This window comes from Hevea brasiliensis, chromosome 14 (genome assembly GCF_030052815.1).
Source record: "Hevea brasiliensis isolate MT/VB/25A 57/8 chromosome 14, ASM3005281v1, whole genome shotgun sequence".
Classification (NCBI taxonomy): Eukaryota; Viridiplantae; Streptophyta; class Magnoliopsida; order Malpighiales; family Euphorbiaceae; genus Hevea; species Hevea brasiliensis.
The window spans coordinates 67204588-67230146 of NC_079506.1; the positions used below are offsets into that span (position 1 = coordinate 67204588).

Below are 25559 nucleotides of genomic sequence, written 5' to 3' on the forward strand. Positions count from 1 at the left end.
AATTTCTTTTTCTACTGAAAATACACAAATAGAATACCTCAATACCAATCTCAATTGCTGCCAAGAACTCATTATATGCATGTCTAATGTATCCCAAGTTAGCTTTGAAAATTTTTGAATATTTTGGTTTTGGGACAGCTTGGTGCCCCAATCTTTGAACCCAATTTTTACCTAGTTTCGATCATAATTTGGTGAGGTGTTCTTCATGAAAATTGTTCATTTAGGTCTTAACTTTATTTTCCTTTTTGAATCGCCTAATTCGGAGCTGTGTAGCTCAAGTTATGCCCAAAACACCATTACTGTTCACGTCACTGTTCATGCTGTAGATTTTGTTCTGGCAGATTTATCGATCCAACTTCGTTCAGTAATTTGACCAAGTTAAGTCCATAATTTGGTCTAATGTTCTTCATATGAAATATTCTACTATGTCTTACGTTTCCATCGGTTTAAGAATTGCCTAAATCGGAGTTTTCTAGAGAGAGTTATATCCTTGCAAAGTTTACTGTTTATTTGGTCAATTTTAGGTGCCCAGATTCTGGCAGATTCGGTGACCCGAATTTGTTTTGCAATTTGATTGAGTTAAGTTCATAATTTGGCCTAATATTCTTCATATGAAATATTCTACTATGTCTTAGGTTTCCATCGGTTGAAGAATCGCCTAAATCGGAGTTTTCTAGAGAGAGTTATAGCCTTGCAAAGTTTACTGTTCATTTGGCAATTCTGCAGTTTTGCAGATTCAGTAACTCAACTTTGCTCAATAATTTGATTGGGTTAATGGCATAATTTGGGTTTGTGTTCTTCATTAAAGTTTTAGGTCTATATCTCATCTAACTACTAGTAAAATTTCAGGTCATTTTGTCCTACCTAGCTCGAGTTATGACCCAAACACGATTACTGTTCATGTGTACTGTTCATACTACAATTTTTCAAGTTTGGTCAGTTTGTTCACTAGGTTTTGGTCACTTTTTGGGCATGCTTCCTAAATGAAAATTGTGTCATTTAGTGCCTATTTTCAGTCTCAATTGGTCCCATACCAATTGGACTTGTAAAATTTCATTTTTGGTCCCTCAAAGTTGACTTTTGGTCATGCTTCATACCCAATCCGAATTTGGCTTTGATTTAAACACTTCTCACACACTTAATTAGGTCAAAAATGGCCATTTCTTTCCTTAAACTATGTCAAAGACATCATTTAGCACTTCTTCACATTTTTGGTCTCTAAACCCTAATGTTCAAAACCCTAATTTTTCTCCCATTTGGCCAAAACCCTAGTTTAGGTTCCATATATGTTTTCTTTCATTTTCTTATGAAATTTCATCATAAATTAACTTCATTCAAAGCTTATACAACTAATCTAAAATGAAAAGAAAATTACCTCTTGTTGATTTCTTTCCAAATTCACTTTTCTTCCAATTCTTGTTCTCCTTGCTTTTAATCTCTCAATCAAAGATCTCTTTGATGATTTCTTTTAGTGGGCTATGGAATTTATGAAGGGAATTTAAGGGAATTAAAACTTGGGAGGGGAAATCAATGAGGGGAATAAGTGAAAGAAGAAGAGAAAAAGAGAGAGAGAGAAAGAGAGAGGAGAGGGTGGTGGCCTCTTATGAAAAAAAGAAATGAAGAAGACATTTGTCTTCTTATATATATATATATATATATGTATATATTTATCCACAAAATTAGCTTATTAAAATTATAAATTTTAATTGTGCCATAAGGATAATTAAACTTAAATTTTTATTCCTTTTTTTTACTTAATTTTTCCTTTTAATTAAATAATTAAATTTAACTATCAAAAGCCCATAAGTCTTTCATTTTAATTTTGTCATAATGGAAATGAAAGTTTAAGTTTTCATTTCTTAAATTTTTCCTTACATATTTTTACTTGAATTTTTCTTCAATTTTTACCCCATAATTCAATTCATTAATTTCATTTAATTTAATTGACATTTTGGTCAAAAGTCAACTCTTGAGGTGAATTGACCAAAATGCCCCTCATCGGGTCATAATCCTTCTTTTTATAATACCCGATGAGTCCTTAGCTTTGTTGTTCACTAGAATTTTTATTGTGTCTATCTCAATTAATTTTCTATTTATTTTTGGTCCTCAAGGTGTCTTTGAATAGTATTAGTCACGGACCAAAAATGGTACTATTCATAACTCGGAAGTTCGGGGTGTTACATCTGGAGCTTATGCAAGTGTGTTTTGGGGTTCCAGATTGTTACATGGGGTGTGTAAAACTATATACACGGCCCGTGTAAATTTCCTGGCTCTCTTTTTCTCTCTCTTATATATTTGATTCATGCTAAAGTATTCCTATTTATATGAATGAAATGAATGCAAAGATTAGCAATAGAGTTACTTCTCCAGTTTTGTGCAATCTTCTCTTGTGTGGTTTTAACTTGATGTTTCCACTCCTCTCTCGCTTTCAGTTCCTTGCTGTTGTAGAATTGTGTTTTGGGGCACCTTCAAAAATTAAAGGACATAAAGTAAAATAATGAAAATCAAAAGAAGGGCTACAAAAGTGTTTGGGTTGCCTCCCAAAGAGCGCTTGTTTATAGTCATTAGCTGGATTATTCTTCAGCTTCATTATTGAGGTGGAGTGGTGCTATAGGATTGGGTAAATCCATCTTCAATTTTATCCCCTGGGAAGTATGGCTTTAATCTCTGCCCATTAACCTTGAAGGCACTTGACGGTTCACTTCATACTTTTACTGCTCCATGAGGGAAGACTTTAGTCACCTTAAAGGATCCGGACCATCTTGACCTCAACTTCCCTGGAAAGAGTTTCAATCTTGAATTGAACAGGAAGACAAGATCTCCTTCTTTGATTTCTTTTCTTGATATGCGTCTATTGTGCCATCTTTTGGTCTTATCCTTGAAAATCCTAGCATTCTCATAGGCATCCCACCTGATTTCTTCTAGCTCATTGAGCTGTAGAAGCATTTTTTCACCAGTAGCCTTTAGGTTAAAATTTAGGGTCTAGATTGCCCAATAGGCCTTGTGTTCAAGTTCGACGGGAAGGTGGTAGGATTTTCCATAAACCAAGCAGAAGGGTGTTGTTCTAATGGAAGCTTTATATGCAGTGCGGTATGCCCACAATGTATCATCCAAGTTCATAGTCCAGTCTTTCCTTAAGCGATTGACTATTTTCTCAAGGATATGTTTCAACTCCCTGTTTGAAACTTCTACTTGACCACTGGTTTGAGGATGCTAAGGGGTTGCCACTTTGTGAGTCACTCCATATTTTTTCAATAATGTCTGAAATTGTTGATTGCAGAAGTGACTTCCTCCATCGCTGATTATTGCCCATGGTGTGCCAAATCTTGTGAAGATGTTCTTTTTAAGGAATTTTGTGACCACTCTAGCATCATTTGTTAGTGTGGCTATTGCTTCTACCCATTTTGACACATAATCGACACCAACCAGGATATATTTATTTTCAAAGGAGGTTGGGAATGGACCCATAAATTCTATTCCCCACACGTCAAATAGTTCTATTTTAAGTATAGCATGCAGTGACATTTCATTCCTTCTTGATATATTCCCTGTTCTTTAGCATTGATCACAAGCCAGCACAAGGGATCTCACATCTTTAAATAGATTTGGCCAGTAAAACCCTACTTGCAAAATCTTGGCTGTTGTTTTTGTGGTGTCAAAATGTCCTCCATACAGTGATGAATGGCAGTGCTGCAAAATGCTCTCTATTTTCTCTTTCGGTATGCATCTTCTTATTAGCCCATTATTGCATCTCTTGTATAGCAGAGGTTCTTCCCATGTGTAAAACCGCACATCATGCAGAAATTTCTTCCTTTACCGATAGGACATGTTTGGTGGCAATGCCCTGCATACAAGATAATTAATAAAGTCAGCGTACCATGGAGCTTAGGAGAATGCTAATAATTGCTCATCAGGAAATGAGTCATCAATTAGTAAATCCTCAATTTCCCCTATGTCTTCCTATTTTAGCCTTGAGAGGTGGTTATCTAGTACATTCTCGGATTCCTTTTTGTCCATGATTTCAAGGTAAAATTCTTGTAAGAGTAAAATCCATTGAATCAACCTTGACTTTGCCTCTTTCTTATTTAAAAGGTACTGGATGGCAGCATAGTCTATGAATACAATAACTTTTGATCCAAGTAGGTAGGATCTGAATTTGTTAATTGTAAATACCACTGCTAGGAATTCCTTTTCTGTGGTAGTGTAGTTGATTTGTGCATCATCAAGTGTTTTGCTGGCATAGTAAATGGCATGGAGTTTCTTATCTTTCCTTTGTCCTAGTACTGCTCCAACTGCATAGTCACTTGCATCGCACATCACCTCAAATGGCAGTTTCCAATTAGGTGGTTGCATAATTGGTGCTAGAATCAAGGCTTCTTTGATCCTATTGAAAGAAACAAGGCAATTTTCATCAAAATCAAAGGGAACGTCTTGACTTAACAAGCTAGTCAATGGCTTAGCTATTTTGGAAAAATCTTTAATAAATCTTCTGTAGAAGCCTGCATGTCCCAAAAAGCTTTGCACTCCCTTGACTGATGTTGGTGGTGGCATCTTTTCAATAATTTCAATTTTTACCCGGTCAACTTCAATTCCTCTTTCTGATACCAGGTGCCCAAGAACTATACCTTCCCTTAACATGAAGTGACATTTTTCCCAATTTAAAACCAGGTTTGATTCTTCACATTTTTGCAACACTTTGGATAAGTTAGCTAGGCATTCATCAAAAGTAGTTCCATAGACAGAAAAATCATCCATAAAAACTTCCATAATATTTTCAATGTAATAAGAAAAAATGGCCATCATACATCTTTGAAAAGTAGTAGGGGCATTGCAAAGACCAAAAGGCATTCTTCTATATGCAAAGGTTCCATAAGGGCATGTGAATGTGGTCTTTTCTTGGTCTTCTGGTGGCACTATTTAATTTCCTATAATCTATGCACATTCGCCAATCAGTGACTACCCTAGTAGGGATTAATTTATTGTTTGCATTTTGAATGACAGTTGTCCCTCATTTCTTAGGCACTACATACTCTAGACTAACCCATTTACTATTAAAAATTGGGTATATAATACCTGCATCTAATAGTTTTAGAATTTCCTTCTTAACTACTTCTTTCATGTTTGGGTTAAGTCTCCTTTGATGTTCAATAGTGAGTTTACTGTTTTCCTCCATAGGTATCCTATGCATGTAAATTGAAGGACTAATCCCTTTTAGGTCTTCTATTTTATACCCTATAGCCTTGCTATGGGTCCTAAGCGCTTTTAATAAATTTTCCTCTTCTACATTTGATAGGCTAGCATTCATAATAACAGGACATTTAGAGTTTGAGTCCAAGAATGCGTACCTTAGTATGGAGAAGAGAAGTTTCAGTTCTACCTGTTTGGTGTCCTCCTGTGACTTGCTTTTGGGTTGCTCCTCCTTTAGCTCTTCCACTTGAAGAGCTTGAGCTAAGGGTAGGGATGGGTTGGCTTCTAAGGATTGTGCAGAAGCTGTAATTTTCATGTTTTCATTATCTGCTGAGTGGCTGTGCACTATGCATGCTTCAAGGGATCTTCAGGATGTATTTTGTGCAATTCCTCTTCAAGTAGCTTGTCAGTTATATCAACCCTTAAGCATTCATCAGGTTCAAGTTTATGCTTTACTGCTCTGAATAGGTTGAATTCTACTTCTTCATCTCCTACCTTAAGAGTTAACCACCCATTTTTAACATCTATGATAGCTCCGGCGGTCGCCAAGAAAGGTCTTCCCAGGATGATAGGAATTTGGACATCCTCTTCCATTTATAGGACAATAAAATCAATAAGGATGAAGAATTTTCCCACCTTGATGGGGATGTTTTCTAAGATGCCTACCGGGTACTTGACAAACTGATCAGCCAATTGTAGTGAAATTATTGGGGGTTGGAGCTCTCCTACATCCAGCTTCTGACATATTGATAGAGGCATCAGACTCACACTTGCACCTAGATCACAGAGTGGCTTGTCTATTTTCATGTTGCCAATAAGACAAGGTATGGAGAAGCTTCCTAGATCCTTGAGCTTTAGTGGCAGTTTGTTTTTGCAATATGACACTGCATTCCTTTGTAAGAGCAGCAGTCTCATAATATTCCAACCTTCTTTTCTTTGAGAATCTCTTTAAGGAGCTTAGCATATGATGGCGCCTGAGAAAGTACTTCTATGAAGGGAATGTTAATGTAGAGTTTCTGTAAAACCTCTAAAAACTTTCCAAACTGTTTATCTAGTTTAGCCTTCTGGAATCTCTAGGGAAAAGGTAGAGGAGGTTGATATGGCTCTGGTAACTTCTTCTTTTTCTTTGTTTCCTCTTCCTGTTCCTTTTTAGCCTTTTCCTCCTTCTCCTCTATTTGGTTATTAGATTCATCAGAGGTTTTCTCAGTTGATTTTTCCTCTGATGGTTGCTTTTCCAATGTTATGCCATTTCTCTAGGTAACTGCCTTACAGTGCTCTTTTGGGTTTATCTCTGGTTGACTTGGCAGTTTACCAGCAGCCTTGCTTGAAGAACTTGCCTGTTGAGCAATTTGGTTTTCAAACATCTTATTGTGGGTGGCTAGTTAATCCATTCTGGAAGCTAACTACTTTATCATTTCATTCTGCTATTGTTGGGCTGCTAAGAAGCCTTCCATCATGGATTCCATAGTCAACCTTAGTTCAGGCTGTTGAGGTTGAGGAGGTGGTGGTGGCTGTGTAAGGCTTTGTCCTATGTTCTAAAAACCTGAGGGTGCTGGTGATCTGTACCCTTGTTGCTTATTCATTGGCTGATTCTGCGAGTTGGACCATGAGAAGTTAGGATGGTTTCTCCATCCTGGGTTATAAGTATTTGAATATGGATTGTTGAGCTATCTGAGCTTAAAGTTTCCTCCGTTATTTACATAGTTTAGCTATCCTATAGAGGGTTCATTGAAGTTGTTGAATTCTGAAGTCACACACCCTCCTCCACAGTATCGCAGTGTTGGTTGCTCATCCCTATATCATTGGCTTGCATTCTGTCAAGCCTTTTAGTGAGTTGATCAAACTAAGCATTTATCATGCTTAAGGCATCCACTTTTAGGATCCCTGCTGTTTTTCTTGTGTCTCCCCTTTCATTTGTCCACTCATAGTTGTGATAAACGACCCTCTCTAGAAGTTCAAGAGCTTATGTTACTGTTTTCTCGATCAGGTCTCCTTCCACAGCTGAATCTACTATGCTTCTTGTAGAGGGCAATAGCCCATTATAGAAATTCTGAACTAGGAGCCAATCTTCTATGCCATGGTGTGGACATTCCCTCTGTAGGTCTTTATATCTCTCCCATGCGCCATAGAGCGATTCACCATCCTTTTGCCTAAAAGTATTGAGTTCAACCCTCAATTTTGTAGTTTTCGTAGGTGGGAAATACCTTGCTAGAAAAGCTTGCTCGCAGGTCTTCCCAAATGTTACAGCTGTTTAAGAGAATAACCACTTCCTTGCTCTGTCTCGAAGGGAGAATGGGAATACTCTGAGTCTTATAGCTTGATCAGAGACTCCATTCATCTTGAATGTATTGCATAGGGCAAGAAAGTACTGGAGGTGATAGGAGCTTCTAAAATTTCTTGATCTTATTCTTGGTGTCTCCTTTCTCTCCTGATGGTTCTTAGAGTTATATCTATCTCGGGATCCAAGTCCAAAATCTCTTCCTCCGATTTTGTTCTGGTCATGTACCAAACCAAATGTTTGAGAGAAAGTAAAAGAATAAAAACAAATTAAATAAATTTAAATAGTAAATGTAAATGCCTAAATCAGCTAAATTGCCTATCGCCTAATATTACTAAAAATAAATTTCTCGGCAACTGTGCTAAAAACTTGTTTGCTGGTTTTACAATCCCGCAAGTGCACAGATCGCTAACAAGTAATAAAGTAGTGAGTAGGGTATTATCCCACGAGAAATTTAATTAGCAATTGCCAAGTTACATAGCAATTATGACTATTTAGGCTATCGTATATAATGGGAGTATAAATCTAATTAATCTTGAGGACTAAAGACTAGGAGAAATATGAACTTAAAATGAAACAATCTATTAAAACAATACCAGAGTTAAGATTTCACACTTTAACCTTATTATGAATTCAATCTTGTCTATTCATTAGATTGAGGATCGCTTTGATAAAAGTTAATCCTAAGATATCCTAGGTCCTCTCTCAAGACACCCAAGGTGTGTTTCAATTAGAGCCAAATCCTACTTTCGTTAGTGATTAGTCTTAATAAAAACCCTTTAAGATTTGTGATCAATTATGGAATACCACGTAGGTCATCAACCTATCTCTAGATCTGATTTCCTAAGTTTTAATATTCTGATTTTCCAATACCAATATTCACCTTTTAGTTCTTCAATTAGTATCTTATATCATGTCTAAGTGGGTACCGATACATAGCATGCATTAAGAACACAGAATATTAAATCAAAGAACAAAATTCAAATCCAATGTAAGAAACTCAATATTTGTCCATAATAATGATTACAAGCGTTGCTCTCCTAATTCTAGAATAGAGAAACTACTCACTCATGGTGAGTTTAGCAAACATAATAAAAGTGAAATAAAAGAACATGAAAGCAGCCTAAAAAAATAGAATAAAAGAACCGAAGAGAATCTGCAGCTTTGAACTTGTGAAACTTCGGCTGAGGACTCCTCTTTAATGCTGATGCGCTATTCTTCAAGACGGCTTAGAGAGAATGATGAATATGTCTGTGAATGAAAATGTGTATGTCAAGTTGTTCCCTTTCTTTGTTTTTTGCTGCTTCTATTTATACTAAATGTCCTAGGGTTAGGTTTTTAGAATCCCTATGGCATTAAGAGTCTATTCTCTATGTAAAAACTGGAGCTAAAACCTAATCAGGAAACTGGTTGTCAGCTAATACACGGCCTGTGTGTCACTACACTGCCTAGGGCCGTGTAACTTACTAGAGCTTGAAGTTTGCATCTTGTGCTGGGGCAGAAGGTTACACGAGCCTCGGCTAGTTACACGGGTCCATTACACGGCCGGTGTTCTGCTGTTCTTCTGGAAATTCTTCAAGCTTTGCCAGGTAGAATATAACACGAGTCTCCACTGTTTACACAGGTTGTGCTACATGGCCGTGTACTGTAACTCCTTTTTGACTTCATTGGTTATCTCATGGCAGCAAGTTACACAGGTCTATGGTATGTTTACATGACCCGTGTAAAGTGTATTAGCAACAATGCTCTTCTTCTTTAGTTTTTCCAACCTTCCTTATTTACTCTTATGCTTTGGAACTCCCTTAAACAGCTGAAAATATGCAAAAAATATAGAATTCAGTGTAGAGTGATGATATTTACAAAAGTTATGAATTTGATGATTATGCATGAAATTACCTATCTAAATGCTATGGAATGCTGTACAAATGTACTTAAAAATATCTATACAATACAAGTGTATCACTTAGTTTGCCACTTATATGAATATTTTTAATTATTTTAATTTCTTTGACTTATTAATTCATAATTATACCTTAATTGAGTCTTAATTAAGAGTTTTACAAGGTCCTACATGAATTGAAGTGGTAAACAGACCCAAAATATTGATCTTTAGCCACTTCCCAGGGAAGTTACTCATCGCCGGGACTTGTGCACATTTAATTGATTTATAATCCATTTCTTTTATTTTCCTTCAACCTTACTTGATCCTTATTAAATTAAATTATGACTTCTTACTTTAATTTAAGGGTGGTTCCAGACATTCTAGCCGTCTGAACAGATGTTAGTCATCGGAACAGTAGAATGTACGGAACTACCTAAAGTGAGAGCGTTACAATTCTTCCCCTCTTAATATAAATTTTAACCTCGAAATTTACCTGGTTCAAATAATTGTGGATGTTGTTGTCTCATAATCTCTTCGCTCTCCCACGTCGCTTTCTCCACTTTGTGATTTCTCCAAAGCACTTTCACCAATGGAATTCTTTTATTCCTCAGTTCCTTGATTTCTCGTACTAAGATCTTTACTAGTTCTTTTTCATATGTCAAATCAGGTTGTACATCAATGGTCTCTATCGATAAGACATGTGAGGGATTTGATATGTATCTATTTAGCATCGAGACGTGAAATACATTGTGAATCTTATTCAGCTTTGGTGGTAATGCTAGCCTGTAGCTACCAGACCTATACGTTTGATGATCTCGTATGGACTGATAAACCTAGGGCTTAACTTATCTTTTCTGCCAAATCTGAACACCTTCTTCCATGGTGACACCTTCAAGAAGACTTTATCGCCAACCTCGTACTCAATATCTTTCCTCTTCAAATATGCATAAGACTTTTGTCCATTTGAGGCGGCTTTCAAACTATCCTTGATGATCTTTACTTTCTCCTCAGTTTGTCTCACTAAGTCTAGTACTATTAACTTATCTTTGCCAAGCTCAGTCTAACACAGAGGCGCTCTACATTTTTTTTTATACAAAGCCTCATATAGTGCTATCTTTATGATTGATTGGTAACTATTATTGTATGCAAATTCTATCAATGGGAGGTACCTATCCTAGCTCCCTCCAAAATCAATAATACAACTTTTAAGCATATCCTCAAATATCTGGATCACTCTTTCTTACTGACCATCCATTTGCGGGTGAAAAGCAGTGCTAAAATTCAACTTGGTACCTAAGGCTTCATGTAGCTTCTTCGAAAACCTCGATGTGAACCTTGGGTCTCTATCAGATATGATGGATGCGGGCACACCATGTAACTGAACTATCTTATTTATGTATAGCTCCACTAACTTCTCTAATGAGTAGTAAGTTTTGATAGGTAAAAAGTGAGCAGACTTGGTTAACTTATCAACTACAACCCATACTGCATCATGCTTTTGTGTAAGAGGTAGACCAATGATAAAGTCCATTGTGATGCGATCCTATTTCCAGTCGAGTATTGCGATTGGTTGCAACAAACCCGATGAAACTTGATGTTCAGCCTTGACTTATTGACATGTCAGGCATTTTGTCACATAATTGGCAATATCTTTCTTCATACCAGGCCACCAATAATGAGTCTTCAAGTCTCTGTACATCTTGGTGCTTCTTGGATGCATGGCATAAAAGCTGCTATGTGCCTCTTTAAGAATGCTCTTCTTAAGTTCTTTGTCATTTGGAACATATATCTTCCCTTTATAATACTAGTGACCATCTCTTTTGATCTCATACTCAGTTTCCTTCCCTTCTTGGATTTGTCTAATAATAGTTACCAATCTTTCATCCAGCTTTTAAGCTTCTTGAATTTGCTGCAATAAACTTGGCTTTACTTCCAACTCAGCTACAACAACTCCATCTGGTGCTAGAGTCAGGCTAGCATTCATGGCTCTCAAAGTTACCAGAGATTTTCTACCTAAAGCATCAGCTACTATATTTGCCTTTCCAGGGTGGCAATCAATTATGCAATCATAATCTTTCAAGAATTCTATCCATCTTTTTTGTCTCAAATTGAGCTCCTTCTGAGTTGGCAAGTATTTGAGACTTTTATGATATGTATAGATATAACTCTTCTCCCCATATAGAAAATGCCTCCATATCTTTAATGCACACATGATTGTTGCAAGTTCTAAATCGTGAGTTGGGTAATTCTTTTCATGTGGCTTAAGTTGCCTAAAAGTATAAGCAAATACTTTCCCTTCTTACATTAGCACACACCCCAGCCCATTATGTGAGGCATCACTATAGATCACGAAGTCTTTCCCTGACACTAGTTATGTAAGAATGGGTGCTTCTGTAAGCATTGCCTTGAATAAGAATGGGTGCTTCTGTAAGTATTACCTTCAACTTCTCAATGCTTGCTTGACATTTATCATTCCATTCAAACTTGACATTCTTATGCAACAATCTGGTCATTGGAGTTGTAATGAGTGAGAACCCCTTCACAAATCTCCTATAATAACCTGCCAACCCTAAGAAACTTCTAACTTCTATCACATTCTTAGATGACTTCCACTCCATGATGGCTTCTCTCTTTTTGGGATCTATCCAAATCCCATCAGTTGACACTATATGTCCAAGGAAAGAAATTTCATTCAACCAGAACTCACACTTGAATAATTTGGCATATAGCTTTTTCTCCCTCAATGTTTGCAGTACAATCCTTAGATGTCACCATGTTCCTCCCAGTTCTTAGAATACACCAAAATGTCATCAATAAAGACCACTACAAATCGATCCAGGTAAGAATGGAAGATGCAATTCATAAGGTCCATAAAAGCTATTGGTGCATTAGTTAGCCCAAATGGCATCACTAGGAACTCATAATGCCCATAGCGTGTTCTGAAGGCTGTCTTAGGCACATCAGACTCCTTTACTCCCAATTGGTAATACCTGGATCTAAGATCAATCTTGGAAAATATGCTTGCTCCCTTCAGCTGATCAAATAAATCATCTATCCTAGGCAAGAGATATTTGTTCTGCACAGTCACCTTATTTAGTTGTCTGTAATCAACACATAATTTGAGTGTCCCATCCTTCTTCTTCATAAATAACATCGGTGCTCTCCAGGGTGACACACTAGGGCATATAAACCCTTTATCAAGCAACTTTTGCAACTGTATTTTAAACTCCTTAAACTCAGTGGGTGCCATCCTATAAGGAGCAATAGATATTGGTGTTGGACCAGGCATCATATCAATGGAAAACTCCAACTCTCTCTCTGGTGGCAACCCAGGCAATTCCTTGGGAAATCACACACTGTGGGTATGTCACAAATACTAGGCCCTGCCTTCCTAGTATCAACCACACTAGCTAAGTAAGCTTCACAACCCTTCCTCATCAACTTCCTTGCTGTAATGGCTGATATGACATTAGAGAGATAATCTGTTCTCTCACCCACAACTGTCACCTCTTCATTGTCAAAAGTTCTCAATGTGATTCTTATTAGGTGATAATCCACAATAACTTGGTTTTTCGACAACCAATCCATCCCCAAAACCACATCAAACTCATGAAAAGGTAATGCTATCAAATCAACTAGAAACTCATGTCCCTGAATTCTCAAAGGACAATCCTTATAGACCCTGTCCACTGTCACACTATGATCTAAAAGGTTTGTGACTAGAATATCTTACTCAATTGTATCCTCTTGTAAACCCCTCTCTTGTGGTATAGTGGTACAAATATATGAATGTGTAGAACCTAGATCTATCAATGCATGAATTGAGGAGTCAAAGAGAGTAAATATACTAACAATCACATCTAGTGCGTCTTGCTCCTCATGGGCTCTGATGGCATAGGCACGTGCTGGTGTCTGGGTGTCAGGTCTCTCTATTGTCTCAAATGCAGCTCTTTGAGTACCCCAGCTACCTCAGATCTGTCAGGTCTCCTACCCCTCCATGCTGTAGGAATAGACCTCTCTGTCGATGGTGTAGAGGTAGTCCTTCTCCTGGGGCAATCTCTCTAAAAGTGATCAGTGGCACCTATAACAACCCTATGTTCGGTAGTGCGTTCTACTGTTCCAGTGACCAGTGTTGTCCGGACAGCTAGGATGCCTAGAACTACATTTAAATGTTAGTGAGGAGACATAAAATAATGAAATACAAGAAAGGAAAATACAAGAAAAACAAAGGAAAAATAATAGCAATGAAATGAAACTAAGTTAAACGAGCCAAAGACTCCCAAATGATGGGTGAGCGACGGGAAGTTACACAGCAGTAAATAGCCGACCCAGGATCTGAGGAACTCTCAGAATTTAATTTTGAGACATAATTAAATACTTATTGAAGTATAAATATCATTAGAAATATCAAAGAAAAATTAATTAATTAGTACAAAGAAAAACGAGAAATCGAGAAAACAATAAAACTCGGTGTTACAAAAAAATTAGAAATACAAGCCGAATAGGGGCATTGTGGTCATTTGACATCCTGAGTTGCCTTTTGACCCAAATGTCCATTAAAAATAAATGATATTAAACTTTGAAAATATTATAAAAATTAAAATGGTGGTACATAAATTAAATAGTAAAAGAAATGGGGTAAAATGTGAGAATTTAGAAACTTGGAATAAATAACCATTATATTACCTTAGTGCTCCACTAACCTTAACCTTGGGACACCTAAAGGGACAATTGGGAGGTCAAGAACTCATCTTCAACCTTACTTTGCAAAACCAGCCGAAAGCCTCCATGGGAATCCTCCATTGCCGTCCACACTCCAAGCTTAAGTCCACCATGATTTAGCCATAAAAACCTTAAGCTCCCTTCATTAAACTTGACCACCATACCTTAGACAGGATACTTGGAGCAAGAAGGATAAGTTTTGGTGGAGTTTTGAAGAAGTCCAAAAGAGGTAAATGTGTATTTTTCAATCTTGCTTCATTAAACTTTGAGTGGATGTTGTAGGGAGTTGTTTTGTGGAAGAAATTTTAAAGTTTGATGGAGTAATGGTGGTACACCATTTTGGCAGCCATGGACACTTACTATTTGTTGTTTGTTTTCACTTGTAAATGGTTGTTTAAGATGTTGGTATAGGTGTTTATGCATATAGAAATAATTTAGATAATGTATACTAAGTGTATGTGTGATAGTGCACTTGGTTTTGGAAGCTTGGAAGCAATTTAAAGGAGATGTGTAATTCGGAAACTTTTAAAGTGTAGTTGAAATGTGTTCTTTCATGGTTTAGTTTATTGAATTATGTTGGTTATGGTGGCAGCATGTATATGTGTATAATAGTTTGGAATTGGATATGTAAATAGGGTATGTTCATGTGGTTAAATTATGTAAATAGACTTTGGAAAATTCTATGTTATAGTGTGTATATTGAGAATGGTTACAAGCTGTCCAAAATGACCAAAATGTGTTGTTAAGTGTGTTAATGATATGGTACAAACTCGAATTGGCATGAAAGAGTTAGCTTGGTAAGTATAGAATGTGTAATTGGTAAGTGAAGAAGAATGTGTAGTAGGGCAGGGTATGTTTTAGCTTAGAACCTTAAGTGTGTGACTCCAATTGGTATGAGACCAATTGGAGGTGAAACTAGGCACAAAATGTGCCAACTTTCATGAAGGAAGCTTACCTAAATTCTGTCCACAAAGTGACATAAAGATTGACCAAATCCGGAATAGGTAAGTGCAGGCCAGAATTTTTGACCATATGAACAGTAGTCATTAGCATGACCATAACTCACTCAAAACAGGTCCAATTGACTTGAAATTTTTACCATGAATAGTTTAGACATAGATCTACAATTCTTATGAAGACACCAAAGCCTAGAAATGGCCAAAACCAAGCCAAATAGCATGCACAAATTCAGATACCAAAACTGGCCGAACCAAAAGTGACCTAAAAATGACCTAAGCCTACCATTTTGGTGCATTATGTCCAGCATTGGTAAATTGACCATATCTTGGTCTACACAACTCAGAATAACCTAAAATTTTGCCCTGCATGTAATAAGACATAGACCTACAAGTTTGTAGTTTGGACCAAAATCCAAAAATCGAGGAAACTAGGTCGTCCGGCTAGGTCAAAATAGTGTACCGAAATCCAATAAATTGCAATAAAATGCAATACACTTGAAAATGAATTTGGTAACATATACCAACACTAAAGGGCTATAAAATATGACATATTGGTAACATTGGAATTGACTCACTTAGAGTGCATCAAGGGTCAACATTATAAGTGGACTAATGAAATGAATTGAAGGAAATAGTACCAAAAAAATTTAGATATTGGATTTTATGGTTGGAAACAAATTCATTGAGTACTAAAACACTTTAAATTGTGTGTTTCAGTTGATAAGGATATTGAGAAGCATAAAGAACATTGAGTCAAGGCCTAGGAGCAACTCAAATCAGGTTTGTGCACAACTCGTTTTTAATTGATTTTGTTCTAAATATTTTATATGATTAAATGAAGTTATTTTCCTTATATATTATGTTTATCAAGTATTGGATTTAATTCAATGATTATTGAAATGATTATAAATGTATGAATTTAGCTTTGTGATATTGTATTTCAAAAAGTATTAAGCATTGTTGTGAATTGAATAAATTATGTTTTGAAAAATTGTGATAGAATATGTTTTGAATTGTGATGGGAAATTTGCATGGAAAAATGCAAACTTATGTTTTGAATTGTGATGAGCATAAAAATTATTGGATATTGGAATTGACTTTGAATCAAATTGTATTGTGATTTATGCTCACAAAAAGGATAAAGAGATTCATGATATTGTTTTATATCTCACTATAGATGCTTGACTAGGTTATTACCCGTCTCTCTCATTTGTTGAGAAGACAATGGAGTTAGTTTTGTTTTGATTATCATGGTATGTGCACAGGCTTAGATTCTCCTCTTATTAGAGGTTAGATCTAAGTTTTTTTTTTTGTTATGGCCCTTTCGGAAGTTTCATTAGTGTGATGCATACTGTGCACGATAATTCGACCTCCCCAACCATAGGGAGTTAGAATCCGATTCGACCTCCCCGACCATAGGGAGTTAGAATCACCCCGAAGATGGCCCTTTCGAATTAGTTTTGCATAGTTAGTGAGATAAAGAATGGTTTTTGAGATAAAGAATGGTTTTTGAAAAGTAAAGAATGTTTGGTTGTGATTTGATAAATTGAATTTCGTGATCAAAGTCATTTCATACAAATGATTTATGTTATTGGTAATGAATAATTTGATTTTTGAAATTTGATGAGTATCCTGATTTCCAAATTATTTGCTGTAATTTTGCTAAGGTATATTAAACTATGTTTTAAGTTATAGTTGTGCACCACTGAGTTCACCACTCAGCGATAGCTTTGTATGCTGTCGCAGGTGAAAAGAGCATAGAGCAGTTGAGTAAGCTTCTTTGAAGACACATTCAGATCAGCTCCAGGTATATCATAGGTATACCCATGTACATAGGTTTTGATGTATGCATGTAATAATGTGTATGTAAATTATTTGAGCAGTTGTATAAAAACTCTTGTAAAATATTTTGGTATGTAATTAAATGTAAATTATTGTAAATGTAAATTTGAGATTTCATTTACCTAAATAGTTTTGTAATATTAATTTTGAGTCTTGTAATCAATGAAATGTTTCTTTTATGATGAGGTTGGTTTGAAAATAAATTGATTTGATTATTGAGATTGAATTGTGAGATGAAATGAAGTTTATTGGAGTTGTATTTGAGAAATCATATTGGAAGTGTGTTTCTTTGCAGGTTTTGAAGAACTGTTTTCTCAAAATACAACCGGCACTCTGCCGAAATTTTGAAAAATTTTTATAACACCAGATTTTAGTTGATGATTTAAATTTCATGAAAATTGATTTAAAATCTCTTGTAGTATATTTAATGGGTTACCAATATGTGAAGTACGATAATTCATTAGGTGTACTACGAGATCATGTTACATCTTACAGAGGAGTAGGATGTGACAGCACCACATCTGTAACAGGCTCCAATCAATCGCCATCATTTGCCTGTATGCCTTTCCCATAATGGCCGCATGTGGCTAGGGCTAGTCCCCTTACTGCAGACCCTGGAGCACTAGCCACCAAAGTTGCTAGCTGACTCCTCTTAAATGTAGACCCCTGTCCCTGTCTCTAAGACTGTGCCTATCTTTGGGGTTCCTTGGGCCTCTTACTAGCTGTATAGATGGAATTGGACTGTACAAGACCTCTCTTCTACTGCTATTGAGTCCGCCTACTCTGCTCACTATCTCTGACCCACTTAACACTCATAGCTGTAGCAACTAGCTGAGTGAAGTCCTTCGTCTATAGTGCTATGATGTGGAGCTTAATGTTATAATTAAGATCCTCCGCAAATCTTCTGTATCTGTTAGACTCTGTAGGCATAATCTTCCTAGCATATTTGCTCTGCCGAACAAACTCTCTCTCATATTCTACCACAGTGAGGTGTCTCTGCCTCAAGTTAATGAATTCTCTCCTCCTATCTTCAAGATAGATATGGCTGATATATTTCTTCCTGAACTCAGCCAGAAAGAACTCCCAGGTCAACTCAGCAGGTTGGACCACATGTGATACTGTGTCCCACCACTGATATGCATCTTCCTAAAGTAAGGCAACTGCACATTCTAAACTCTGCTCAGGAGTACAATGCAATTACTGGAGAATCCTCTCTGTCCTCTCCAACCAATACTCAGCAGCTGCTGGATCATCATCTTTTTTACCCTTAAAATCCACTGTCCCATATTTCCTAAGCTTTTCTAAGTGGAACTTTTGTGAAGGCTGAGCTTGTGGGATAGCTCCTATCATCTGTCTAAAGAAATCAGTATTTTTTTGGAAAAAGAACTGTTGCAGCTGTGCAGGCTGTCCAGATGCCTGTGCAGCTGGATCTCTCATGTCTCTGTCATCACTACTACCACAGGCATGACTTTCTACCTCTTCATTAATAGCCCTCTGTGATTCTGACTCCATTCTTTAACCTAAAATAGACAGGAGAGTAGATCTGCATAAGTGTCACCGCAATTCTCTATAGCTGCAATGCATGATCAAACACATGTCATGTCTTTCTATCTATCTAGGTCTAGGAATGCCTAAACTAAAGCTCTGATACCACTAAATGTAACACTCCCTACCCGACCTACAGTGAAGCTGAGCAAAGGAATACCACATTCTGTCCATGGAGTACCTAAACTTATATTTAAATAATTTACCTAATTTGTGTTTACTTGTAATTTTTAGTCATAATTTTAAAATGGAAAAACTGTAAGATTTTCCCCTAAACTTTTAACATTCACCTGTTAATAATCATATTTTCAATTCCAACAATATTATTAATCAACTCTCATTATAAATTCATTTCTTCATCATATGTGAATATTTACATAATATATATTCAAACATAAATTTGTAAATGTAACAAAGCAGGTTTGTACTTAATTTACAGTCATCCAAAATAAATTTACATCAAATGTTTATTATATGATAATTGGATTACAAAAAATGAGTGACCAAAATGCATCTAGTATTGGTAGTGCATTTACCACAAAGTCCAAGTATGAGGTGACTTTGGACTTTCTTGCAGATCCACTCCCTCCTCTCCTGTCTTTGGCTATTTGATCTTTACCTACTATACCTATGCGAGAAAAAACTTACGCACTAAACTTCACAACTTAGTGGTGCACTAATAATTTAAAAAGAATACAAGCAAAACTTGTATATATATTATAAGAGATTTTATAAATAATGTTCAAGGTTTAACATAGTTCTTATTATATTTATGTGCATTTTCTTAATTAAAATCACATTTTAAGATTTATCATGTGCCCACAGTAATCTATAACAAAACTATATGGATTAGATATGGGACTTCTGGTACTGAACACTCGGTGCCTCTGAATGGTTTAAAAATGGGCACTCGGTGCCTCTAAATAACTATCTGGATATGTAGCTTCCGATATTAAACACTCGGTGTCTCTGATCGATTCAACAATGGGTACTCGATGCCTCTAATAGAAATTCATCAATCCAATAGCATAATTAATATGGTACTACTAACGATGTCCCCTATTGGCATGCCAATGCATCCAAAACTGTAATTCAATGTCTAGGTTTACCCGGGCTTAATAAGGTAATTATCATTTCTATTTTCACATGATGTAATCAACAATACTTGTATGCACATAAACTTATGCCATTATCATATTTTCATATTGCATGCATTTAAATTTCATACATTTACACAAAATTCACACATACGATGTCCATTGTCAAATTCCAACAAAAATCAGACTTTATGCATTACTTTGCTTAAGCATTTTGACCTAGTAATTGTAGGATTTAAATTCAACTTTCTTCATGAGATTTTTAAATCTATGTCTTAACTTTAATATAGTTTTTGAATCACTTAATTTAGATTCAAGGATCAAAAGTTATGGTCAATTAATCAACAGTTTTCCTTAAGCAAAATTTCAACTTCACCAATTACAGGACAGGTTCTGAACACATTTTGGAGTCCAGATTTAAACAAGTTGCAATCAGATTTTGCCAATACATTCTTCATGAAAGTTGATCCCTCAGATATTAACTTTTTAACAAAATAAAAATCACCTCATTTGGAGTTTCTTAGGGCAAGTTATACTCTTTTTACTCTAGAAAGTCCAGAATGCACTCCTACAAGGTACCAGATTCTATACCCTATTTTCTAGTTAATTTTAATGTTACTTACCCACAATTTTTGGACAGCATTCCTTCATGAAAGTTTTAGCCTTATGTCTTAACTTTCATTTTCCATAAATTTCATGTCATTTGGAATTATAGGATGAAAATTATAAGCCTATGAATCATTGCTGTCCTAAATTTTCAGTCAAGTTTAGGTGAACAGGGTAGCAAAGTTAAAATTGTACCAAAAATTCTAACAATAAGGGCTTCATGGCATCTTTGCCAAAAAAGAACTTTCATATGTTTATTTCAGTCTCTAATTTGAATAATATCAAAATCAGGGCCACAACTCAAGTTATGAATAAAAATGTACAAACTGTTTCAGACTCCAGTCATAGTTAGAGTAGTAACAAGAAATGCAAAAATTTCACCATGCAGCCAATAAAATCAATTTTTGGTCATAACTTCAAAGTTTTAAGGTATTCATTTAGCTTTCTAATGGTTCGAGAATCACACTATTTTAAGTTCTGCAGCATAAGTTATGCATTTTCAAAATTGAGTGTTCTACTTCTAGAAATCCTTAGGTCAGTTTTCCATATTTGAGCAACAAAAAGTTTTGCCCTCAAACACCATCATAGCAGGGGAATTAGGCCTAGCTCAAAACTACAAAGTTTTAGAGCATTCATCAAGGTTTTTATAGACATAAAGATCACTAAAATTCAACTTTTCTAGCTTATGTTATAAATTTTCAAAAGTGACTGGTTCTGTAACCCTACTGGCAAAACCAGGGTTTCATCACCCCTAGCAACTATCTTTCTCACTGTCCTATATTTCCCCCCTTGTCCTTAGTGTTATCCTTGCTCAAACTTGATCAAAAATAGAGATTTTAGCACTAAACTTAAGGGAAACCAGCTACTATTCCCCTTTTCTTTCAGATTTCCTCTAACCCTTTTATGGAATTAGGGTTCTTCAAGCTTTACTTGCCAACCCTTCTTACTCCCTCTTGCTTAGGCCTCCAAAATTGGTTGATTTAGGGTGTGAGTTTGAGGTTTTCTCTTCAAATTTTGAGAGAAATGGCTGTTGAAAAAAAAAACAAAGAAAAGAGGAAGAAGAACAAGAGTGGCCGACTGGTTTTTGGGAAGGAAGAAGATAAGATTTGCTTCTATTGTCTTTTACCCATTGGTCCTTCATTCTTTGTCCATTGGTCCATAGGGTATTTTCTCTTTTTTCTAATTTTTCCTTTTTTCTAATTTTTCCTCTCAACTTTATAATTGATTCAAATTAGTTCTCCAACCTTTTATTTGCCCTTAACTTATTGATTAATTCACTTTAGTCCTTTAACTCTTAGTGGCCAACTTCCTAAGTGTGAAAGGAAGCAAGTGCACACCTACTTAGTTTGCCACTTATATGAATACTTTTACTTATTTTCATTTCTTTGACTTATTAATTCATAATTATACCTTAATTGAGTCTTAATTAAGACTTTTACAAGGTCCTACACAAATTGAAGTGGCAAACATACCTAAAATACTGATCTTTGGCCACTTCTCAGGGGAGTTACTCATCGCCGGGACTTGTGCACATTTAACTAATTTTTAATCTATTTCTTTTATTTTCCTTCAACCTTATTTGATCTTTAGTAAATTAAATTATGACTCCTTACTTTAATTTAAGGGTGGTTCCAGACATTTCAGCCGTCCGAACAGACGTTAGTCACCAAAACAGTAGAATGTACAAAACTACCTAAAACGAGGGCGTTACAATTCTTCCCCTCTTAATATAAATTTCATCCTCGAAATTTATCTGGTTCAAATAGCTGTGGATGTTGTTGTCTCATAATCTCTTTGCTCTCCCACGTCACTTCCTCCACTTTGTGATTTCTCCAAAGCACTTTTACCAATGGAATTCTTTTATTCCTCAGTTTCTTAATTTGTCGTGCTAAGTTCTTTATTGGTTCCTCTTCTTATGTCAAATCAGGTTGTACATCAATGGTCTCCACCAATAAGACATGTGAGGGATTTGATCTGTATCTCCTTAGCATCAAGACGTGAAATATATTATCAATCTTGTTCAGCTCTGGTGGTAATGCTAGCCTATAGCTACCGGACTCACATGTTCGATGATCTCGTATGGACCCTAGGGCTTAACTTATCCTTTTCCCAAATCTGAGCACCTTCTTCCATGGTGACACCTTCAAGAAGACTTTATCGTCATCCTCGTGCACAATATCTTTCCTCTTCAAATCTGCATAAGACTTTTGTCTATCTGAGGCAGCTTTCAAACTATCCTTGATGATTTTTACTTTCTCCTCGGTTTATCTCACCAAGTGTGGTCCTATTAACTTTTCTTCACTAAGCGCAGTCCAACACAGAGGCATTCTATATTTTCTTTCATACAAAGCCTTATATGGTGCCATTTTTATGCTTGATTGGTAACTATTACTATATGCAAATTCTATCAATGGGAGGTACCTATCCCAGCTCCCTCTAAAATCAATAATACAACTTTAACCATATCCTCAAGCACCTGGATCACTCTTTCTAATTGACCTTCCATTTGCAGGTGAAAAGCTATGCTAAAATTCAATTTGGTACCTAAGGCTTCATGTAGCTTCTTCCAAAACCTTAATGTGAACCTCAGGTCTCTATCAGATATGATGGATGCAGGCACTCCATGTAACCAAACTATCTCATTTATGTATAGCTCCTCTAACTTCTCCAATGAGTAGTCAATTCTGATAGGTAAAAAGTGACCAGACTTTGTTAACCTGTCAACTACCACCCATACTGCATCACGCTTCTTTTGTGTAAAAGGTAAACCAATGATAAAGTCCATTGTGATGTGATCCCATTTTCACTCAGGTATTGCGATTGGTTACAACAAACCCGATGGAACTTGATGTTTAGCTTTGACTTGTTGACATGTCAGGCATTTTGTCACATAATTGGCAATATCTTTCTTCATCCTAGGCTACCAATAATAAGTCTTCAAGTCTCTGCACATCTTGGTGCTTCCTGGATGCATGGTATAAAAGCTTCTATGTGCCTCTTTAAGAATGCTCCTCTTAAGTTCTTCATCATTTAGAACATAAATCTTCCCTTTATAATACAAGTGACCATCTCTTTTGATCTCATACTCATTATCTTTCCCTTCTTGGATTTGTCTAATAATAGTTACCAATCTTTCATCCAACTTCTGAGCTTTTTGAATTTGCTGTAATGAACTTGGCTTTACTTCCAACTCAGCTACAATAGCTCCATCTGGTGCTAGAGTCCAGTGAGCATTCACGGCTCTCAAAGTTACCAGAGATTTCCTGCTTAAAGCATTAGCTACTACATTTGCCTTCCCAGGATGGTAATCAATTATGCAATCATAATCTTTCAAGAATTCGATACAACTTCTTTGTCTCAAATTGAGCTCATTCTGAGTTGGCAAGTATTTGAGACTTTTGTGATCTATATAGATATAGCACTTCTCCACATATAGATAATGCCACCATATCTTTAATGCAAACACGATTGCTGTAAGTTCTAAATCATGAGTTGGGTAATTCTTTTCATGTGGCTTAAGTTGCCTGAAAGCATAAGCAACCACTTTCCCCTCTTACATTAGCACACACCCCAGCCCATTGTGCGAGGCATTACTATAGATCACAAAGTCTTTGTAACACCCCCTTACCCGATCTATAGTATAGATGAGCAAAGGAGTGCCACATTCTATGCCGAAGCACCTAATCTTATCATATTCAACTGATGATCAATTTAATTCCCTCATAATTTAATTAAAGAAATTTTAAATAGAAAACTGGAAGAGTTTTCCCGTATTTTTAACATTTTACGTGTTAGAGAATTGACCTGTTAAAAATATCCACATTGTAAAGTTCTAAATCTATAAGAATTTCAACATCACAATTCATATTATTTTTCTAATCACATCCATTTCTATACATAAATTTTTCCCTCATTACATTCATTTATAAAATGTGTACATTTATCGTACATCTCAAAATGCAATTACAACTTTGTGTTTAATTACAATAAATATAATAAAGCACTATGTGGGCCAATAATCTATACCAAAATGATGTGTTGAGGTGACAAAGGCTACTACTGCAGATCCAACCAAAATCCCTGTCCAACATCTATTAGGTCTTATCGCTTGGACCAACGCGAGGAGAAAATATCGCGCTAAACATTTTTGCTTAGTGGTGCACTAGCATAATGAAAATACCATATACAAACAAAAATAATTTCATGCTTATATGAAATAAGAAAATGCACATTTAAATGTTCATAGATCATTTTAAGGAGAATGTAAAGTTGATAACATCAAGATTTTTATAGTCATCTCATGTGTTTAACTACATAACTAATTTGGATACCATTCACAATATTTTTCTCTTATTTTCTCATATTTCCATATTTTTTCGATCTTTGGATATATTTAATTTCATAGGACCTTTCCTTTTCCTTATTTCAATATTCAACTTTCTTAGTGGAGTTTGGTGCCCAAAGCAACCTTCAACAGAACTGTCTAAACTGGATACATGGGTTTTACTAGTGCTAGACACTCGGTGCCTCAGGCTGTCATACTATTGAACACATCGGTGCTTGCTGGGTATGCAATATAAGTGGGCATAAAAGCCATGTGAATAATTATATCCGACACTCGGTGCTTGCCAATGATTATCCACAGCAATCATGAATAAGGGATAACCATATCGGATACTCAGTGCCTACCAATGGTGTCCGAGCATATAAGCCATGAGTGGCACTGCTAATCTCATCACTTCTTGGCATGCCAATCTATCCAAACCATGAACTACTGTCTTGGCATACTCGGGCTAGTTTATTATCAATAGCAATTCAAAGTTCTCATTATTTCATCATCATCTCATTCATCATGGGAACATAAGTCCCAAACACAATTTCATATGCCATTCATGCTTAACATGCCATTGGCATTTATCACAATTCACATCTTAAACAATTATGCTTACATTTCATAAATTCCAGATTTGGTTCCTCAAATTCATTAATAGATTTGGCCAAGGTACATTAGGAATCAGGCCATACCTTCTTATGAGAATTGTAGATCTATGTCTTATATTTATTTTGGCTTTAGAATCATTCAATTTGCATTTATATAGCTTGAGTTATGGTAATTTTGCTAAAACTGTTCAGGTAACCAATTCTCAGTTTTCAGGTCACTTCTAGAATCCAGGTAAATTTCTGGAGTCATTTTGTTAAGAAAATTTGGATAGGTTACAGTCATAATTTAGCATCATGGTCTTCATATGAATCGTTCCCTTGTGTCTCAGAATTACACAGGTTCAAGAATTACTCAATTTGGAGTTTTTTAGAGTGAGTTATGCTCAATTTAGTGTGCACAGTTCATTTGGTCATTTTTCAGGGTTCTAGAATTTACATTTTCGGATTCTAGCCCTAGTTCAGGTATCTTCTAGTCAGTTTTAGGTCAAGTGTTCATCATA

At 35.9% G+C, this 25559-nt stretch overlaps 1 protein-coding gene and 1 non-coding gene across 2 annotated transcripts in view; one reads left to right on the top strand and one right to left on the bottom strand.

Moving 5' to 3' along the window:
- Positions 1–7259: 7259 nt before the first annotated feature.
- Positions 7260–7366, top strand: LOC131173628 (small nucleolar RNA R71). Its single transcript, XR_009143942.1, has one exon. It is a non-coding gene; the product is annotated as a small nucleolar RNA R71 (small nucleolar RNA).
- Positions 7367–23038: 15672 nt separating this feature from the next.
- LOC131172973 (uncharacterized) overlaps positions 23039–25559 on the bottom strand; it is a 56978-nt gene continuing 54457 nt past the window's right edge. Inside the window, exon 2 of the mRNA XM_058134609.1 lies at positions 23039–23381. Within this exon, the coding sequence (XP_057990592.1) occupies positions 23039–23381 (343 nt within the window). The remainder of the gene's footprint in view (positions 23382–25559) is intronic.